General features: G+C 34.3%; 1 protein-coding gene across 1 annotated transcript in view; it reads right to left on the bottom strand.

The window, feature by feature from the left end:
- The window catches only part of DRC3 (dynein regulatory complex subunit 3), a 100,482-nt gene that overhangs the window by 53,363 nt on the left and 27,856 nt on the right, over positions 1 to 19,263 (bottom strand). The window contains exons 5-7 of the mRNA XM_051997792.1: positions 15,922 to 16,038; positions 7,452 to 7,618; positions 1,864 to 2,010 (exon numbers count right to left, since the gene is read on the bottom strand). Of these exons, the coding sequence (XP_051853752.1) occupies positions 1,864 to 2,010; positions 7,452 to 7,618; positions 15,922 to 16,038 (431 nt within the window). The remainder of the gene's footprint in view (positions 1 to 1,863; positions 2,011 to 7,451; positions 7,619 to 15,921; positions 16,039 to 19,263) is intronic.

Genomic DNA, 19,263 nt, shown 5'->3' with positions numbered 1-19,263 from the left:
GAGAGAAAGGTTTTTCCTCTCTCTCCTTATTCCAGTCCATTAACTATGTTATTGGAGAGATTGAACAAATGTAGGACCACACATCTTGCCAGAAGCAAAGAAAGACATACTGACAGATAAATAGAAATGCAGAAAGCCAGAAGAAGCTTCTTCAAGGAGCACAACCTGTTGCATCAGAAAAGAAGCAAACTCTGGATTGAAAAAAGAATTCCCAGTTCCTAAAGTATTAGGAGTTGTAAAAGTTGATCGTATTCACATGGGAGTTGTATTTATCTGTTATATGTTGTACTTCTCAGTAGAATATAAATTCTTTTGAGAGTAGGAAATGTTTTTCAGAAAATTCAATAAACTTAGCTTAATAAATGATATGTACAGAAGATGAAAGAAAGGGAAGACAAAAGATCACAAATATTAAAGTGATTATGATTATTTAGAAAGGGGAAAGCACTAATAGCAAGGAGAATTAAATTCCATTTAATACTCTGATTTCCCTACATCTTGATTTTCAAACTCTGACAAAATCACACATTCTTTCTACATTTACATATTCCTAAATATTATATACTTAACAGTCAAGTGTTTTTATATACCAAAAATCCCATTGCTTAATGGGTGAGAAACTAACCAACAGGATGTTGGATTTGAAATCAAAGGCTCTGAGTTCTAGTCCCAATTCTGTCATGTCATTTGCCTGAATGATCTTAAACAACATTTTGTTTTAACTTTTGAGGTCTCAGTTTCCTCAATGAAGGGTTTGCATTTGATAGGCTCTAAGGTCAATCCCAAATCTAACTCTTTGATGGGAATGAAATAAAAAGGAAGGTGGGAATAATGCTCTACTTTGTGGCTGGTAAGGCAAAACAGCTTTTTGGTTTTGTAACAATAGACTCTAGGGTTATTCTCCCAACTCCAGCTATTACTTGGTAGGTAGAGTCCTGGCTGGAGGACTAGAGAAGTAGCCAAAGCTACTGAGGGAGTTAGGTAGCATTGTGGATAGAGGCCCGTAGGCAGGCAGACTCATCTTCCTGAGTTCAAATCTGGCCTCAAACACTAATAAGTTGGATAAGTTACTTAATAGTATTAAATAATACTATTTGTCTCGATTTCCTCATTTGTAAAATGAGCTGGAGAAGAAAATGACTAAAACACTTCCGCATCTTTGTCAAGAAAACCCCAAGTTTCAGAAATGACTGAAAGGACTGAACAGCAACAACAACAAAAATCCGTATAGGTTCTGGAAACCCTTTTCTCCCCTTTGTGCAGCCCTCATTAAGTTTTCCTTAGGCATGATATAGTTTTTGGTAGATTCCTTGTAGAGTCATAAAGCTGCCTTTCCTCAGCATGACTAAAAATTTCCTCAGAGCCCACAACATAAGCAGTTACTGCTGTTCCTGGGATACTGCTCATATATCAGCAAGAAGTTCAAATTCTCTGGTTTTCCCATTCACAAAAATGTCTTCTTAAGATAGTAAGGGTGAATAAGGAGATGGAGACAAAGGATTTACTCCTCTCTTCTACTAACCCTTTTCAGGAATCCGTAGATGGAGCTACTCTCTCTTCTAAGTTATAAGACACTCAAATGGCTAAATTCTAAGCTAGTTCGCAATTTTATGCAAAAGACACAGGACAGGACTGAATATACAGTAATATAATTACTTCAATTGATTCATTCAATAGAAGTGTTTTCACTTGATCAAAGTATTTGCATTGAGTAATCAGCCTCCATCCCCAAACATTGCTTTGTTTTGGTTTACTTCATAGGCAATGTGCAAACTGGGAAAAAACACTTCTTTCTTGAGAAGTGATTATGGGGCACAGTCTCTTTTTCTCATAAACAGGACGATGAAAAGAAAAGGCACTTGCCGTGTGTGCATCAATAAGTCTGAAGTCCAGGTATACTAGATCAGGAAGGTAGGCAGTGACAAACAATTTATACTCTTCATCCTCACAGATAGGATTCCCAGCAAGGTTGAGTGAACGTAAATATGTGAATCTCCTCAGATAGATGACCTGTTTCAAATGTTAAAAGAATACATTTCAGTGTATTACAGGGCAAGAATAAACTTTAAAATAAAGTTTTCCTTTTTTTTCCCTTTCTCATCACTTGAATGCAATATCTTGAAGTTTATGTTATTAGAGTATTAGAATCTTTATTTTATTACTTAAAATATTACTTTATTGGAAGTAGCCAATCTGTGGCGTGATGCTGTTCTTTTCTAGGAAGCTTGCACACCACGTAAACAGGCAATTTAAGACTATTTATAGTCATGGAGAAAAATGTCTTATATCACTATTGACTAGAAAAATACAAATTAAAACAATTCTGAAGTACTACCTATCATTTATCATATTTGCTAATATAATAGAAAAGGAAAATGATAAATGTTGAAGGGGATGTGAGAAAATTGGAACACAAAAGCATCATTGGTAGAATTGTGAACTGATCCAACCATTCTAGAGAATAATTTGGAACTATATACTCAAAGCACTATAAATATCCTTTGATACAGCAAATCCACTATTAGGTAAATATCCCACAAAAAATGTTTATAGCAACAATTTTTATGGTGACAAAAAATTGGAAATTGAGGGGATGTCCATAAATTAGGGAATGATTGAACAAATTATATAATTGTAATGGGAATATTATTGTTTTATAAAAATAATAAGCAGGATGATTTCAGAAAAAAACCCATAAAGATCTACATGAACTAATGTAAAGTGAAGTGAACAAAACCAGCAGAACAATGTACATAGTAAACAGCAATATTATATGATGATCAATTGTGAATGACTTAGTTATGAATTTCAAAATATTCATGATGAAAAATGCTATCCACATTCAGAGAAAGAACATGTTCTTGTCTACTATCTTAGAAAGAGGGAAGAAGAGTAGAGAGGAAGAGAATTTTTTTAAATAAACATTTAAATGAATGTTAACAATTATATATGTAGTTGTGAAAAATAATAAAATATTTTTAAATGGATCTCACAAAGAAACGCAGAAAAGCAACAATGTTAAATATCTTTTTCTGATCATAATTCAAAAAATACATTCAATAAAGAACCTTTGAGGCATAAATTAAAAATTAATTATAAATTAAATAAAATATTTCAAAAGAATTGGTGGGTCAAAGAATAAATCATAGAAATTATCAAAAATTTCATTAGAGAGAATGACAACAATGAGACAATATGCTAAAATTTGTGAGATACAATCAAAATATTACTTAGGGGAAGTTTTATATCCCTAAATGCTTATATAAATAAAAGAGAAAAGGAATGGATTAATATGCCAAAATGGAAATCCTGAAAATCAAAGATGAGATTAATAAAATTGAAAGTAAGAAAAAATTGAACTAATAAATAAAACTAGGAGCTGTTATTTTAAAAAAAAACAAATCAATGAAAAAGATAAGTCCATTATCTCATTTAATTTATAAAAAGAAAGGAAAAAAATCTTATTACTAGTATCAAAAATTTAAAATGTGGCATCACAACCAAAGAAGAAATAAAAGCAATTAGTTTTTGCCCAACTATATGCCCATAAAACTGCTATTTAAATAAAATGGATGAATATTTATAAAAGTATAAATTGTTTAGATTAACAGTACAGGACTTAAATAACCCCATTTACTTAAAAAAAAATTAAACCTGACATAAATGGACTTTTACAGAAAAACCCCAGTTTTTACAAATGGATTTACAAATGAATTCTTTCTACCAAACAGAGAACAATTAATTCCAATACTACAAAAATTGTTAGAAAAAATAGGTAAAGGAAAAGCCAAACCAAATCCTTTTCCATGACATAAATATAATCTTAATACTTAAACCAAGAAAAAGAAAGATTATACACCAATTTCCCTAGTGAATATTGAAGCTAAATTTTTAGATAAAATGCCTAATCAAGGAGATTACAGTAATGTATCCTAAAGATAATATACTATGACAATTCTGGATTTATACCAGAAATGCAAAGTTAATTTAATATTAGGAAATCTATAAGTATAATTGATTGTATCAAAAACAAAAACAAAAAAATTATTTCAATAGATGCAGAATAATGAATGAAAAATGTGGAAATAATGTTTATATTTATATTTAACCTATACTGGATTGCTTGCTGGCTAGGGGAGGGTTAAGTGGAGAGGGACAAAAATTTGAATCACAAAATTTTGCAAAGATGAATGTTGAAAACTATCTTTGTAGGTGTTTAGAAAAATAAAATGCTATCAAAATAAATAAATGCAGGAAAAGCTTTTGATAAGTATAGCACTCATTCCTATTAAAATACATAAGAATAAATGCAGCTTTTCTTAAAATGTTATCTTTTTTTAGATAAAAATATCTAAAACCAAGAGCAAGCATTATCTGTAGGGAGATGAAATAGAAGTCTTCCCAATAAGATCAGTAGTAAAGCAAGAAAGTTTATTATCCCCATTACTATTCAATATTGTATTATAAATGCTAGCTATGATTAAGAGAAGAAAAAGAAATGGAATAAACATAGGCATTGAGGAAATAAAATTATCATTTCTTGAAGATAATATGATGATTTACTTAGAGAACTCTAGAAAATTAATTTAAAAAAAGAAAATTAGTGAAAAAAACTAACAACAAAATCCAACTCCATGTTATAATTCCATAGCAGTCAGTGTTTAGTACTGGAAAAAAAAAAAAAAAAAAAAAAAAAAACTCTTCAGGAGAGCAGAAAAGAGGTAAAGGGCCAGGACAAGCATCTGGGTTTTAAATAAAACTCAACACCAGCTTTTCCCCAAAGCCTTGGAGATGCAACTACAGAAATCAACCTTATAACAGTAGTGTGGCAAGGAAGAGACAGAAAATTAAGAAACAGAGGAAAAGGAATAGATCATGATAGAGCACTGCAGTTGGAGGGGGAATAGGAAAGGAAGGACAAGTCTGACAACATGAAGCTGGGGGCAGTTCTGATCACCCAGCATCAGTGACTTAGGCTTCTGTACTGTGAATTGTCCAGTGTGGGAGGAGTCTGAGACATTTGAAGGTCTAGCATCATAGGGGATGAAGTCGGAAAGTGAACAATAAAGATAATTAAGCAACCAAAAAAAAAATTCCGAAATTATCAAAGATCTTAAGAAGAAGAAAAAAGATCTTGAACATATACAGGTTACTTGTGATGTAATCTCTTGTATAAAAGCTATGTATCTTTACTATTTCTCTAGCCCTCCTACTGGGAGCTTTCTCTTTCTTATCTTGCAATGGGATGGCTCATCCTCCAGAGATTTTTAATAAACAACTTTTCTGCCTTCTACTGAGTGATCTTTGAGTAATCATTTTGGTTAAGAGTCTTCTACATCCCTCACATTCTGAATACTATACTGTACAATAAAAATTATGAGCTCAGTGATCTTAGAAAAACAAGGAAATAATGAAGAATGAAATGAGAATCAAGAGAACAGTAGCAATACTGTTTTAAGAATCACTTTCAGCAAATAAATTATATTGACTATTATAAATTTTTAAATTAACTATAAAGGACACATAAAGAAAGACACTATCTGCATCCAGAGAAAGAACTGATAAATAGAAATATATATAGAATAATTTTACATATATGTATAACATATATCTATTTATGTCTAATGTGGCCATCCATAGGGTGGGGTGGGAAGAAGACAAGGGGAAAAAAATAATTTACATGATAACTTTGTTGAATACTTAAAAGTAATAACAAGTTGTATATAGTAGATTTGCAGTTTCATGTACAATCTTTTGTATTATTATATTGTTAGGGGAATGCTTGTTTTATTTTATAAATTAAAAATACATTTTTAAAAAGTATTTAATGTTTAATGTATAGAATAGCTATCTCTTTACTCCAAAAAAAAAAAAGAAATGCTAAAAACATATAAAACTTATAAGTACATATTGAGAAAAACAAACAAAAAAACCCTGAAGTCAATAGCAGTAATGTATAACTACTGTTTTCTTCTCCTGGAATGTTGAAACTTAAAACATCAAAATGAAGCATTTTATACCTTTACCTCAATTTCACCTATCCAAAAAATTTCCCTACCTTCATAACTTCTGGAAAAGACATTCAGAACAAGAAAAAGAGATTCAGCCTATTTCTCTGCCTCTGTGTTACCCATAAAGGTCTGCTGGTCAAGTCCAAGAGAACTGTTAGATTAGATGACTTTTGAGTTTCTTTTAGCTCTAAATCTATGCTTCTGTGGATTTATTATTATGATCTTCATGTCAGATGAAATGGGTGGAAAATCATTTCTATAACCTATTAACATTGTTCCTGAATATATAAGGAGAGCCCTCCAGGAACTAATCTTGCTCCAAACATATGCCTAAATGACCATGGCTTAGGCCGCAGGGGTCCTCAAACTTTTTAAATAGGGGGCCAGTTTACTGTCCTTCAGACTGTTGGAGGGCCAGACTATAGTAAAAAACAAAAAACTTTGTTTTGTGGACCTTTAAATAAAGAAACTTCATAGTCCTGGGTGAGGGTGAGTCCTCAGCTGCTGCATCTGGCCTGCGGACCATAGTTTGTGGACCCCTGGTAGGGACTAGTATTTGGATCTGTGGCTTCTTTTCTATCTGCAGATTTAATGACATTTTTCCTGGGCACAGGATCAACAGTGAAAGAGAATTTGTTTCTAATTGGAGGTAGAATAGGGAAAGGAAGAGTTTCTCAAGAATTAGAAAAATAAAAATTATCTCTTACAAAAAATTTAGAAAACCCAATTATTAGAGGTTATTTCCACATGCCCTGCAACCCAGTACTAATAAGACCTATCCTATGACTATAACTCCTGCATCTACAGTACTAAACCATCAAAATGTTTTTTCCAGAATTTTTAATTTCAGATCCTGCCAAGTCCAAAAATGTTATATATACTCATTATCTGGAATTATTAAGGTACACAAGTCAAGTTGATACATTATTAAACTGTACTACTTTAAAAAAAAAAAAAGAAGAGATTTTTGAGATGATCCCCAATCAATCAGAAAATTCAAATCCAGAAAACAATTTATCAAATATTTCATCTAATCAAACTTATGCTGTGTTTACCTTTTTAGAACAAAAACCTGATCTGACCCAGGCTTGAGGCTATGTTGCCTTAACAACTAGAATGGTTGGGATCAGAGAAAACCTGAATGCCCTGTTCTCCTGTCTGCAAATTTGATTTTCATCCCCTTATTTTGAATTAAAAGTAATGCCTTTTTAGACTACCATCTTAAAACCACTTAAAATTAATATCTTATTTTCCCTTGAATCTTTCCTCCTTCCCACTTCCAGAGAACCATCCCAATACAATATAGAATATTTTATTCATTTGTTTGTACATCTCTAAGCAGTTTTGTATACCTGTGATTATTAAAAGATATATTCATTTTTCTGTAAAAGAAAAGTCATCCCACTAATGAAATACTGGCATTAAGTAAGAAAAACTTACATTAAGAAGGTTATCAATCATGTTGTTCCCTATGGAAAAGACTTGGAGCTTTACTAATGAGTCCATAGCATCCATCTTGGCAATTCGGTTGCTGAATAAGCTCAGATCTTCTAAGTTAACTAAAGTATCTAGACCCTCAATTGTTTCAATGTTGTTGAAAGATAAATCTGAAAAATTTTTAAAGAAATTTAACAAATTTTATTACTAAAGTAAGTAAAAATTATATTTCTCTCAGTTTCTCCATGTTAAATAAAAAATAGAAATACCAGATATATGGTGGGTGCTGGATATACAAAGACAAAAATTAAACAACTCCTGCTCTCAAGGAGTTTACATTAAATTGAAAAGAAGGAAACAAACATTGGTTAAATGCTTACTATATTATCAGGCACTTTATAATTATCATCTCATTTGATCTTCACGAACATCCCTGCGAAGCAGGAGATATTTCCCTTCCTCCCCGCCATTTTTACAGTTGAGGGTACTTAGACAGATAGAGGTCAGTAACTTGTGCAGGGTCAGATGGCTAATAAATGATTGACATCAAATTTGAATACAAGTCTTCCTGATTCAAGTCTGTGCTCTATACACGGTGCCACCTTGTTGCTTAGGAGATCAAATACATAATGGCTGTATTCAATTATCTTAAACTATGTTTTATACTTTATGGATTGGTAATTTCAGTTGTAATCTAACAAATCCTAATTTGGAGGGGCAGGAGAGCAAGATATGAGAGAAAAGGGCAGCTAGTTGGTGCAGTGAATAGAAAGCCAGGTCAGGAATTAGTAAGATCTGAATTCAAATTCAGTCTCAGACACTTAATAACCATATTCTTTCTCCCACATAGGTTGTTGTGAAAAAAGCACTTAAATACTATAATAATTGTGTTACTACTTTACAAATAATTTGCATAGATAAATAATTTAATAGAAATAATTGAAAGCAAAATGGTGGAAAGAAGTCAGGACACTGCTTGAGCTCTCTCCAGTTTCCCTCAGAATCATCACTAGGTCAAACCTCTGAATGGATCGTGGAATGACAGAACCCACAAAAATTTTGAGTAAAACAATTTTCCAGCTTAAGATATCTTGAAAGGACTTCAGGAAAGGTCTGCCTGATTGAACAGGGGGAACATAGCCGTCACATGGGGAATTTATTAGGAGGCTCTTAGCCAAAGTACATCAGTGTTGACCATTCTATCCTACTCCAGAGTACCAGTGACTCAGCAAGCCAGCTCTGAGACTTCCAACACAAGCCAATTGTGAGCCCCAAACCCCAATACAACAGGCAGGATTGGCCAGTCCAACTTAGTGAGAAAACTAATAGCACACCTGGCCCCAGCCCCAACATGGGAAGTCAATGAGAGGGGGACAATTCTGTCCCCCTGCAAAAAAAAATGCTTGGGCCACTCCACTGCACTCTAGGACCAGAGCTCAAATTTTTAAAATGAGCAAAAAAGGTAAAAAGATCCCTAACCATAGAAAGCTACTATGGAGATAGGAAAGATCAGAACAAAAACTCAGAAGAGGACTTAAAATACCTACATAAGAAATCTCTAAGGGGAATATGAACTGCTCTGAAGCTCAAAACTTTTGGAAGAGCTCAAAAAGGATGTTGAAAGCGAAATAGAAGAAAAATGGGGAAAAGAAATGAGAGTTATGCAGGAAAATTATGAAAAGTTGGAGGAAAAAACAACAGAAAAGGAAGCACAGAAATTGAAGAAAACAACCCCTTAAAAAAAAAAATTGGTTAAATGGAAAAAAATACACGCGCGCGCACGTGCGCGCACACACACACACATACACACACACTCTGAAAAAAAAATTCCTTAAAAACTAAAATTAGCAAAATGGAAAAAAAAAATCCACTGAACAAAACTTTAAAAGTACAATTGGCCAAGCAGTAAGCATCACATGTAATGGGGACAAACTGCAACCATTCCCAATAAGATCAGGAGTGAAACAAGGTTGCCCACTATCACTGTTACTATTTAATATTGTATTAGAAATGCTAGATTTGGCAATAAGAGTTGAGAAGGAGATTAAAGGAATAAGAATAGGCAATGAGGAAACCAAATTATCACTCTTTGCTGATGATATGATGGTATACTTAGAGACCCCCAGAGACTCTACTAAAAAGTGATTAGAAACAATCCACACCTTCAGCAAAGCTGCAGGATACAAAATAAACCCATATAAGTCATCAGCATTCTTATATATCACTAACAAAACCCAACAGTTAGAGTTACAAAAAGAAATTCCATTTAAAGTAACTACTGATTGTATAAAATATTTAGGAATCTATCTGCCAAGGGAAAATCAGAAACTCTATGAGCAAAACTACAAAACACTTTCTACAGAAATTAAGTCTGATCTAACCAACTGGAAAAATATTAAATGCTCTTGGATTGGGCGAGCAAATATAATAAAGATGACAATACTATCTAAACTAATCTATTTATTTAGCGCTATACCAATCAGACTCCCCAAAAACTACTTTGATGACTTAGAAAAAATAACAACAAAGTTCATATGGAAAAACAAAAGGTCAAGAATTTCAAGGGAATTAATGGGAAAAAAATCAAATGAAGGTGGCCTAGCTGTACCAGATCTAAAATTATATTATAAAGCAGCAGTTACTAAAACCATCTGGTATTGGCTAAGAAATAGACTAGTTGATCAATGGAATAGGTTAGGTTCAAAGGACAAAACAGCCAATAACTTTAATAATATAGTGTTTGACCCCAAACCCAAAGACCCCAGTTTTTGGGATAAGAATGCATTATTTGACAAAAATTTCTGGGAAAATTGTAAATTAGTATGGCAGAAACTAGGCATTGACCCACACTTAACACCATACACCAAAATAAGGTCAAAATGGGTTCATGACCTAGACATAAAGAATGAGATTATAAATAAATTGGAAGAGCATAGGATAGTTTACCTCTCAAACCTGTGGAAGAGGGAGGAATTTATGACCAAAGAAGAACCAGAGATCACTATTGACCACAAAATAGAAAATTTTGATTATATCAAATTGAAAAGTTTTTGTACAAACAAAACAAATGCTGACAAGATTAGAAGGGAAACAATAAACTGGGAAAACATTTTTACAGTCAAAGGTTCTGATAAAGGCCTCATTTCCAAAATATAGAGAGAATTGACTCTAATTTATAAGAAATCAAACCATTCTCCAATTGATAAATGGTCAAAGGATAGGAACAGACAATTCTCAGACAAAGAAATTGAAACTATTTATAGACATATGAAAATATGCTCCCAATCATTATTAATCAGAGAAATGCAAATTAAGGCAACTCTGAGATACCACTGCACACCTGTCAGATTGGCTAGAGTAACAGGGAAAGATAATGCGGAATGTTGGAGGGGATGTGGGAAGACAGGGACACTGATACATTGTTGGTGGGATTGTGAATACATCCAGCCATTCTGGAGAGCAATTTGGAACTGTGCTCAAAAAGTTATCAAGCTGTGCATACCCTTTGATCCAGCAGTGTTTTTACTGGGCTTATACCCCAAAGAAATACTAAAGAAGGGAAAGGGACCTGTATGTGCCAAAATGTTTGTGGCAGCCCTGTTTGTAGTGGCCAGAAACTAGAAACTGAATAGATGCCCATCAATTGGAGAATGGTATATGAACGTTACAGAATATTATTGTTCTGTAAGGAATGACCAGCAGGATGAATACAGAGAGGACTGGTGAGACTTACATGAACTGATGCTAAGTGAAATGAGCAGAACCAGGAGATCATTATATACCTCAACAACGATACTGTTTGAGGATGTATTCTGATGGAAGTGGATCTCTTTGATAAAGAGAGCTAATTCAGTTTCAATTGATCAAGGATGGACAGAAACAGCTACACCCAAAGAAAGAACACTGGGAAAGGAATATAAACTGCTTGCATTTTTCTTTTTCTTCCCGGATTATTTATACCTTCTGAATTCAACTCTTGCTGTGCAACAAGAGAACTGTTCGGTTCTGCATACATATATTTTATCTAGGATATACTGTAACCTATTCAACATGTAAAGGACTGCTTGCCATCTGGGGGAGGGGGTGGAGGGAGGGAGGGGAAAAAATCGGAACAGAAGTGAGTGCAAGGGATAATGCTGTAAAAAATTACCTTGGCATGGGTTCTGTCAATAAAAAGTTATTTAAAAAAAAAAATACAATTGGCCAAATGGGAGAGGAGGTTAAAAAAAAAAGCTAACCAAAGAAAATAATTCATTAAAAATTAGTATTGGACAAAAGGAAGTGAATGACTGAATAAGATATCAAGAATTCATCAAACAAAATTTTAAAAATGAAAAAATAGAAGAAAATATAAAATATCTCATTGGAAAAACAACCAACCTAAAAAAGAGAGATCTAGGAGAGATAATCTGAGAATAAATGGACTACCTGAAAGTCATGATCAAAACAAAAGAGTCTGGATAACATTTTTCAAGAAATCATTAAAGAAAACTGCCCTGATATCCTAGAACCAGAGGATAAAATAGTCATTGGAAGAATCCATGAATCACCTCCTGAAAAAAAAAAAAACTTAAAATGAAAACTTTAAGGAATAGTATAGGTAGATTCCAGAATTATCAGATCAAAGAGAAAATACAAAAGCAGCCAGAAAGAAATAATTTAAATATCAAGGAGCCAAAATCAGGATAATCTAGGACTTAACAACTTCTACATAAAAGGATTAGATTCCTATTATGATATTCCAGTAGAAATAATTGGGAATAAACTATGGTAAATTAAATATTGTTGTTCAATTATATCTTTGCGACCCCATTTGAGGTTTTCTTGGCAGAAAGTGATTTGCCAGTTCCTTCTCCAGTTTATTTTACAGATAATATACTTGAGGCAAACAGACTTGCTCAGGATCACACAGTAAATATATGAGATCATATTGAACTCAGGTTGTCCTGACTGCAAGGCCAGTACCCTATCTAATGTATCACCCAATTGCCCAAATATATCAATATAATGCTCCTAAAATAATACATGAGCAACATGAAGAAATTTGGAAATACTTTATATGAAGTATTAGAAAGTGAAAAAATCAGAATCAAAGATATCTACACATTACATTATATAATAATCTCAGCTGATCTCTCACTGCAGCAAGGCAATCATTTTATAGCTTCTTAATTGATTCACTAGTCCACTCACTACAATGCCTTTTCCAAGCTTTTTCATCCCTCCTCCGATTTATTATTGCTCCTTCCCTCCCCACTCTCTCAGCTGAAAACCTTGCCTCCTATTTGTTTTCTTTTCTTTTTAATTAAAGCTTTTTATTTTCAAAAATATGCATGGATAATTTTTCAATATTAACCTTTATAAAACTTTGTGTTCCAATTTCTCCTCCCTTCCTTCCACTCCCTCCCCTAGATCCTTGCCTCCTATTTCACTGAAAGAAACTATTTACCAGAATGCTCTCTTTTCTGTTCTTCCTCATCACTCATATATCATCTACCACTTCCTCCTTCTTTACCACTTTTCCTCTTTTATCATTGTCTGATAACCCTTGCCAAAGCAAATCTCTCCAGGTATACAAGTAATGCTATTCCATCTCATCTTTTCCAGCAGAATATATCCTCTATTCTTCCGACTCTCTCATTAATCTTCACCCTTTCCCCTTCTAATGCTTACTTCCCTACCATCTAGAGATATACTTGCCCAGGGTCACAAATTAAGTGTCCAATGTCTGAGGTAGGATTTGAATTCAGGTCCTCCTGACTCCAAGGCAGGTATCCAATTCACTTGCATGTCACAGCATCACCTCCCTAATGTCGTAGTCCTCTCTGATCACAAAGCATAAACAGCCACTTCTGTGTGTCGGAGTAGGAGCTGCCCTACTGAATGAAGGGGGAGGGAAACTGTTCCCTTTACTGAAACTGTGTTCCCCTTAAGATTATCACTCAGAAACTGTGTTCCCTTTTGATCTGTGATCTCTTTTGGAGTCTCCCCCCAGATAAGTTATCTTTTGGGGATTTCATACCCTTTGATTCAATTAGAAATCTTGGTCAAAAAGCACTGCTTTGAAGTGTTGTTAATTCCAATAGGACATCTGGACCAGATACTGATAAGCATCTAGGCCTGGGAACTTTGGCTTTCTGAAATCTGAAACCTCAAGATTCTTTTTTAAAGGCAATTTCTGAACTCACTCTTTGCAGAAGGTCCAGAGCAGCTTGTTCTGCTTCTAGGACCCTGTCCACTGACAAGACATTCTCTTCTCAGTGCCAGCCTCCATTTCCCTAACAGGACTTTGTCACTAAAGAAGTCAGTCTCTTAGCAAAACTGGCTTCCTATCCAACAATAAACTTTCATTTTTTCCAATTAATAATTTGGGTTCATGAATTCTTTCATGAAGAACCTGTGCTGACCATAAGAGGATTTTAACATCTCTCTGATTGCCACTAACCTCATCATCACTAACCTCATCATGGGGACCCAATTATAATCTATCAGTCAACACAACTTTTTTTCTTATCTTCTTTTCCTTCCCTTTTTTCTGTTCATGTAAATATCATATCCTTACCTGTGGGTGCTCCGCCCAAAGGAATGTAAATTTTGATCACTGCAACCTCACAAAATCACTCAAGCCCAAATCACTCCAGCTCTCATGGAATGTCTAATGATAGTTCCCAGGTGAAGCCCCACTTAAATTACTGTTTGGTTGAATTCAGAGTCGAGAATACAAATCCTACCACAGATACACTTAACTAGCTGGACAAATCACTTAAGCTCACTCGGCCTCAATTTCTTCATCTATAAATGAAGAAAATAAAACACTTTCAGCCTCAGTTTCCTCAACTATAAAATGGGGATAATAATGATAACCAACTCAGAAGGTTGCTATGAGGATAAAAGAAAAAAATAAAAAATATAAAACACTTTATAAGCCTTAAAGTATTACAGAAATGATAGCTAGTAGTAGTAGACCCCTCAGCATTAGTCACATAATAAGCACTTTAAAAATGTTTTTTATTCATTCAAATACCCCAAAGAAATAAAAAATAGAAAGGTGCCATGTACACCAAAATATTTATAACAATACTTTTGTGTTACAAAAGAATGGAAAATAAAGCAGGTACCCATCAACTAGAAATTGGCTAAATAAATTCAGGCACATAAATATAATGGAACATTACTATGCCACAAGACATGATGAGTATGAAGAATTCAAAGATACAAGGGAAAACTTGCATGAACTGATGCCAAGTAAAGTAAGCAAAGTTAGGAAAACAATATGTGAAATGATTACAACAATTTAAAGAAAAATTAGAACTGAGTCTGTGCAATTTTAAGCTTGGCCTCAGGGAAGAGCAGAGAAAATCTGCTTATTTCTCTTTCCAGCATATATAGGGAATGCTATATATGCCATCAGATTTGATTTATGAAGTAGTTGATTTTGCTGAATTTTCTTTCCTTTCAGGTTAAAACTCTTCTAAGGAAAGATGCTCTAAGTAAAGAGGGAATTGTATTCAGAAGGAATGTGATAGAACAAAAAGCATCAATAACAAAAGAAATATAAACTCATACACTTAAAAGATATGTTAATAGAGTCAGACTTTTGCACAGGCCCTACTCCATCTTAGGATAGGCCATTTCCACTTTTTAAAATCCTCAGATTCCTTCAAGGCTCTAGATAAATTCCACCTTGTCTCCTGACGCCATGGAATTCCTCTATTCTCCTTAAATGATCTTGTATATACCTGTTTACATGAGACTGCCCTAGGTGAGTATGAGCTCCAAAAGGAAAGAGACTGGGTTTTGCCTTGCTATTCCCCAGCACCTTGGATAGGGCTTTCAGACAAGTCTTACACACAGTAGATCCATGGGCTGGGTGTGCCCAGAATTTTACTGAACTTGCAGTTAATCACATGCTTATGCCTCAGTGTTCTAGCCCAAGAATTATTCATAGCCAAGAATAATATTATAACTTGAATGGAAAAGATTCAAGAAGCACTGTAGTTAATGCTTAATAAATGTTTATGGAATTGAAATGAAGTTTCTCAGAGTAAATAATTCTCTACATAAAAATGCTCCTCTCATGTTAGGAAATGCCAAATGTGTTGATGTCTTAATATTCCCCTTATTTTAACACTAAATATCAACACAACTTAAGGCACAGCACACAGGAAAGGAATATCTTTAGTTTATTTAGTGCCCTCTTAGGTTTCTATTGGTAGCTTCCACAGTCTAGTTACAATGAACTGAGCTTTAAGGGGCCAGGAACACAGTATCAAAATGGATATTACTATTGCATTTTGAAAACACAGCATAAGATATATACTTTAAAGATTAATGATTTCCTTTCTACAGATGATAAAATGCATTATAAATACATGCTGATAGAGTGGTATTTGATTGATTAAACTCACTAATGTCTACTAAGATGGTCAGTGGTATCATATTGCATCATGAGAAACAACAAAGGAAACCTTACCAAGCCACACCAGATTAACAAGACTTTCTAATCCATCTATCTTCTCAATGATGTTATTGTCTAGCTGCAATTTTCTAAGACTCACAAATTGCCATAGATTGTCAATCCTGAGGATGTCTAAAATCAGAAAAGAGAGTGCAATTGATTGAGTCCATTTGATCAGCAGGTTTATATATCTTTTCAATTCAAATGTTGAATGCTAAATAACATCAATAACAACATTAAACAACACTCTAGGCTAATTGTGTTTGTCCACTGGTGTGTGAAGACCACTACAGAAACAAGGAAAAAGACTCTATTCATTAGGTGCCTGCTGTATCCAAATGGAAGACAAACCAGATACAAGATATCTCTGTATACTGTTAACTAGTACTGCTTACAAGGGCTTGTTAACAGCTCCTAGATTTAGAGCTGCAAGGGACCTCTCAGACCTTTTAGTGTAGCCCTCCTAATTAGATAAGTGAGGAAATTGAAGCCCAGAGGTAATATGACTAACCCAAAGTGACCTGGATAATAAGCATCAGAGGCAGGTTTTCTGACAGAACTTACTGCTTTTTCTGTTGTTTTACTTTCTCCATATTACTGAATGAAAATCTGCAATATAGGGAAGGACTTAATGAATTCACTCCACAAAGATCTTGACCTTCATTTGGATTATTAGTAGGCTGTGGAGTAGTTTACAAGAGGAAACTCTTACTTCTAAAGTTGGAACTATTTCAAGTTTCATTACATTTAGTAATACATCCCTGTATCAAAGATAATTTGATACTGTAGGCTTTCTGGCAGGCTAACATAGCAGGAAAGATGACAAACAGAATTTCATTATCATCTGTTGCCAGACAAATAAAGGTTATACATATTTGTGTCTGAAAATAATAGCACAAACACAGCTGTGAAAGACTAATAGTAGTGACCTTAAACTCTAGGATTAACAATAGAATGGCAAGAAATTCCATATCCAATACACAGATAATTTGCCATACCATAATGATCAGGATTGATTCTGTATTATTTTATTATTGATCCTGTTTAGAATTAATTGATTTTGTGCTATAATTGCTTTAGTCTGTCTCTGAACTTAGTTCAGAATTCAGTTGGCCTTTAATAAGTTAAATTTAGAAATACATTTCTCTTGTTAATCACTGTTCTATTCTTGTCTCCAGGAATTTAATAACCTTGGGAAGAGGGAGTTTGTCATCGGGGAGTTAGACCTAATATCTTTACACCACCAAGCTATCCTTCAAGGATGTCTGGTTTTTTGTCCAAAAAGTCTGGGCCACTGTCTTGTAGGTTCACTCAAACACTGAACATTTCTTAGCCACAATGGGGAAAAAGGGGAATTTTGCTAGCCTCTCATCACCAAACTTACAACCAATAATATTGTTCCCCTTGCCTCAGCTATGTGACCAATCATATTATCCTGAATTCCATGATGTCACTTACTTTGATCTGTTTTTTTGGTCTATATTCCCCAAAACCTACAAAAGAGAACTGTTCACCTTATTTAGGGTCTTAGTTTACTGAAGAAGCTAAGAACATATTTATTGGTATATTCGTGCTTTACTAACAAATTAATAATGCTTAGAATTTTGTGTCTCAGTTTACCTTATTTTAACTGTTCCAGCTGGTAAGCATGAAGAGTTTTGGGGAGGGGGCAATTGATCAGGAAGTCTCTTGGGAGGGCTTCCCCTTTAAGAACCTTCAAGTGAGATTTTTTTACACAAGTGGCTTATTCTGCTGAGAACTACACCAGATCAGATTCCTTCTCACATTCCTCAACCCCTGCCTAGTCTCAATCTTTCTGAGCTAAAGTTAGCCACCACAGTACTAGGGAAGTTGCATCAGTATTTGTAGGTCTTACATATGTTTAAGTGTGATTGACTGAGAATTAGTAGTAAGGAAAACTCGGGAACTCCCTAAGGGATCACAGTGCTTTAAGCAATATTTAATCTCTTAAAGGAAATTTTGTTGTTCTTCATAAAGGACTCCTGATTCATGCCAGGATGGGAGGGGACCATGTAAGAGATTAGAGAAGCCTATAAAAAGAAAAATCAACTGAGGTGTGTGTGTGTGTGTGTGTGTGTGTGTGTGTGTGTGTGCAAGAATGGACCTAAAAATGGGACTTCCATCTGTGTCTGTCTTATCATTGGTCTTAATGTTCTATGTGACAGTCTTGTGGCCATAAATACAGTATTTAGTTATTGTACAGTGACAAAGTCTCTACATTCTGTCTTTTTTCTTCTTCTTTTTATTAAAGCTTTTTATTTTCAAAACATATGCATGGATAATTTTTCAACATTGACCCTTGCAAACCTTGTACTCCAAATTTTCCTCTCCTTCTCACCACACCCTCCTCTAAATGGCAAATAATCCAATATATGTTGCACATGTTAAAATGTATGTTAAATCCAATATATGTGAACATATTTATACAATTATCTTGCTGCACAAGAAAAACCAAATCAAAAAGGAAAGAAAACAGAATGCAAGAGAACAACAACAAAAAGAGTGAGAATGTTATATTGTGATGCACACTCCTCAGTCCTCTCTCTGGGTGTAGATGGCTCCCTTAGTCACAAGATCATTGGAACTGGCCTGAATTATCTCATTGTTGGAAAGAGTCACGTTCATCAGAATTGATCATCATATAGATATATCTTCTTGTTGCCGTGTACATACATTCTGTCTTTACACTATCTTGTCTTACTTGTAAACTGGGTACTCAAGCAAGGACTTGATCTGCTGACACCTCCTATGTCCTCCCAGGAGGGAGTCCTTGGTAACATAAGCACCTATGTCACTAGATAGCTCATACAACCTTCTTTAGATATAAACTGACTACAATCCTGGCAAAACAATGGGCAGCAGCTACTCAAGACTGTCTGGAGCATGATGCTGTGTTAACTTTGTCCACCACAAGGGCTGCTACTTGGAATGTTGTGGGCTTCCTACTATGTACCAACCATCAGGTCTATGCTGAGGCTCCTCAGCTGAACCATGTGGTTCCCTTGGCAGAAATTCCTGGGGAATCAGTAATACCCTAGCAGGGAAATTCTGGAGACCCTGCCTCTATTTTCAAACAGTTACATGAATCTTTTAAAGTAAACAAATTGAAAGGATACATTGCCTGAGAGGAATTTTAAAAAATGGCCCAATATTATTAGCTTATCCTCAATAAAGGATCCTGAAATTTGTTGCTTTGACCATAATTTATGAAGAACACCTCACATAACTCCATCAATCTTGTTTCAGTTTATCTGTATGAATAGGGGAAAAAAACCTTATTGGTCAATCTTTCCTTGTGTCATATGAACTAAATTTTTCTCAGGAAAAAAAATGTGA

This window comes from Antechinus flavipes, chromosome 1, assembly GCF_016432865.1.
Source record: "Antechinus flavipes isolate AdamAnt ecotype Samford, QLD, Australia chromosome 1, AdamAnt_v2, whole genome shotgun sequence".
Lineage (NCBI taxonomy): Eukaryota > Metazoa > Chordata > Mammalia > Dasyuromorphia > Dasyuridae > Antechinus > Antechinus flavipes.
Note: the sequence above shows the minus strand (reverse complement) of the source record. Positions and strands in the feature narration are given on the sequence as shown.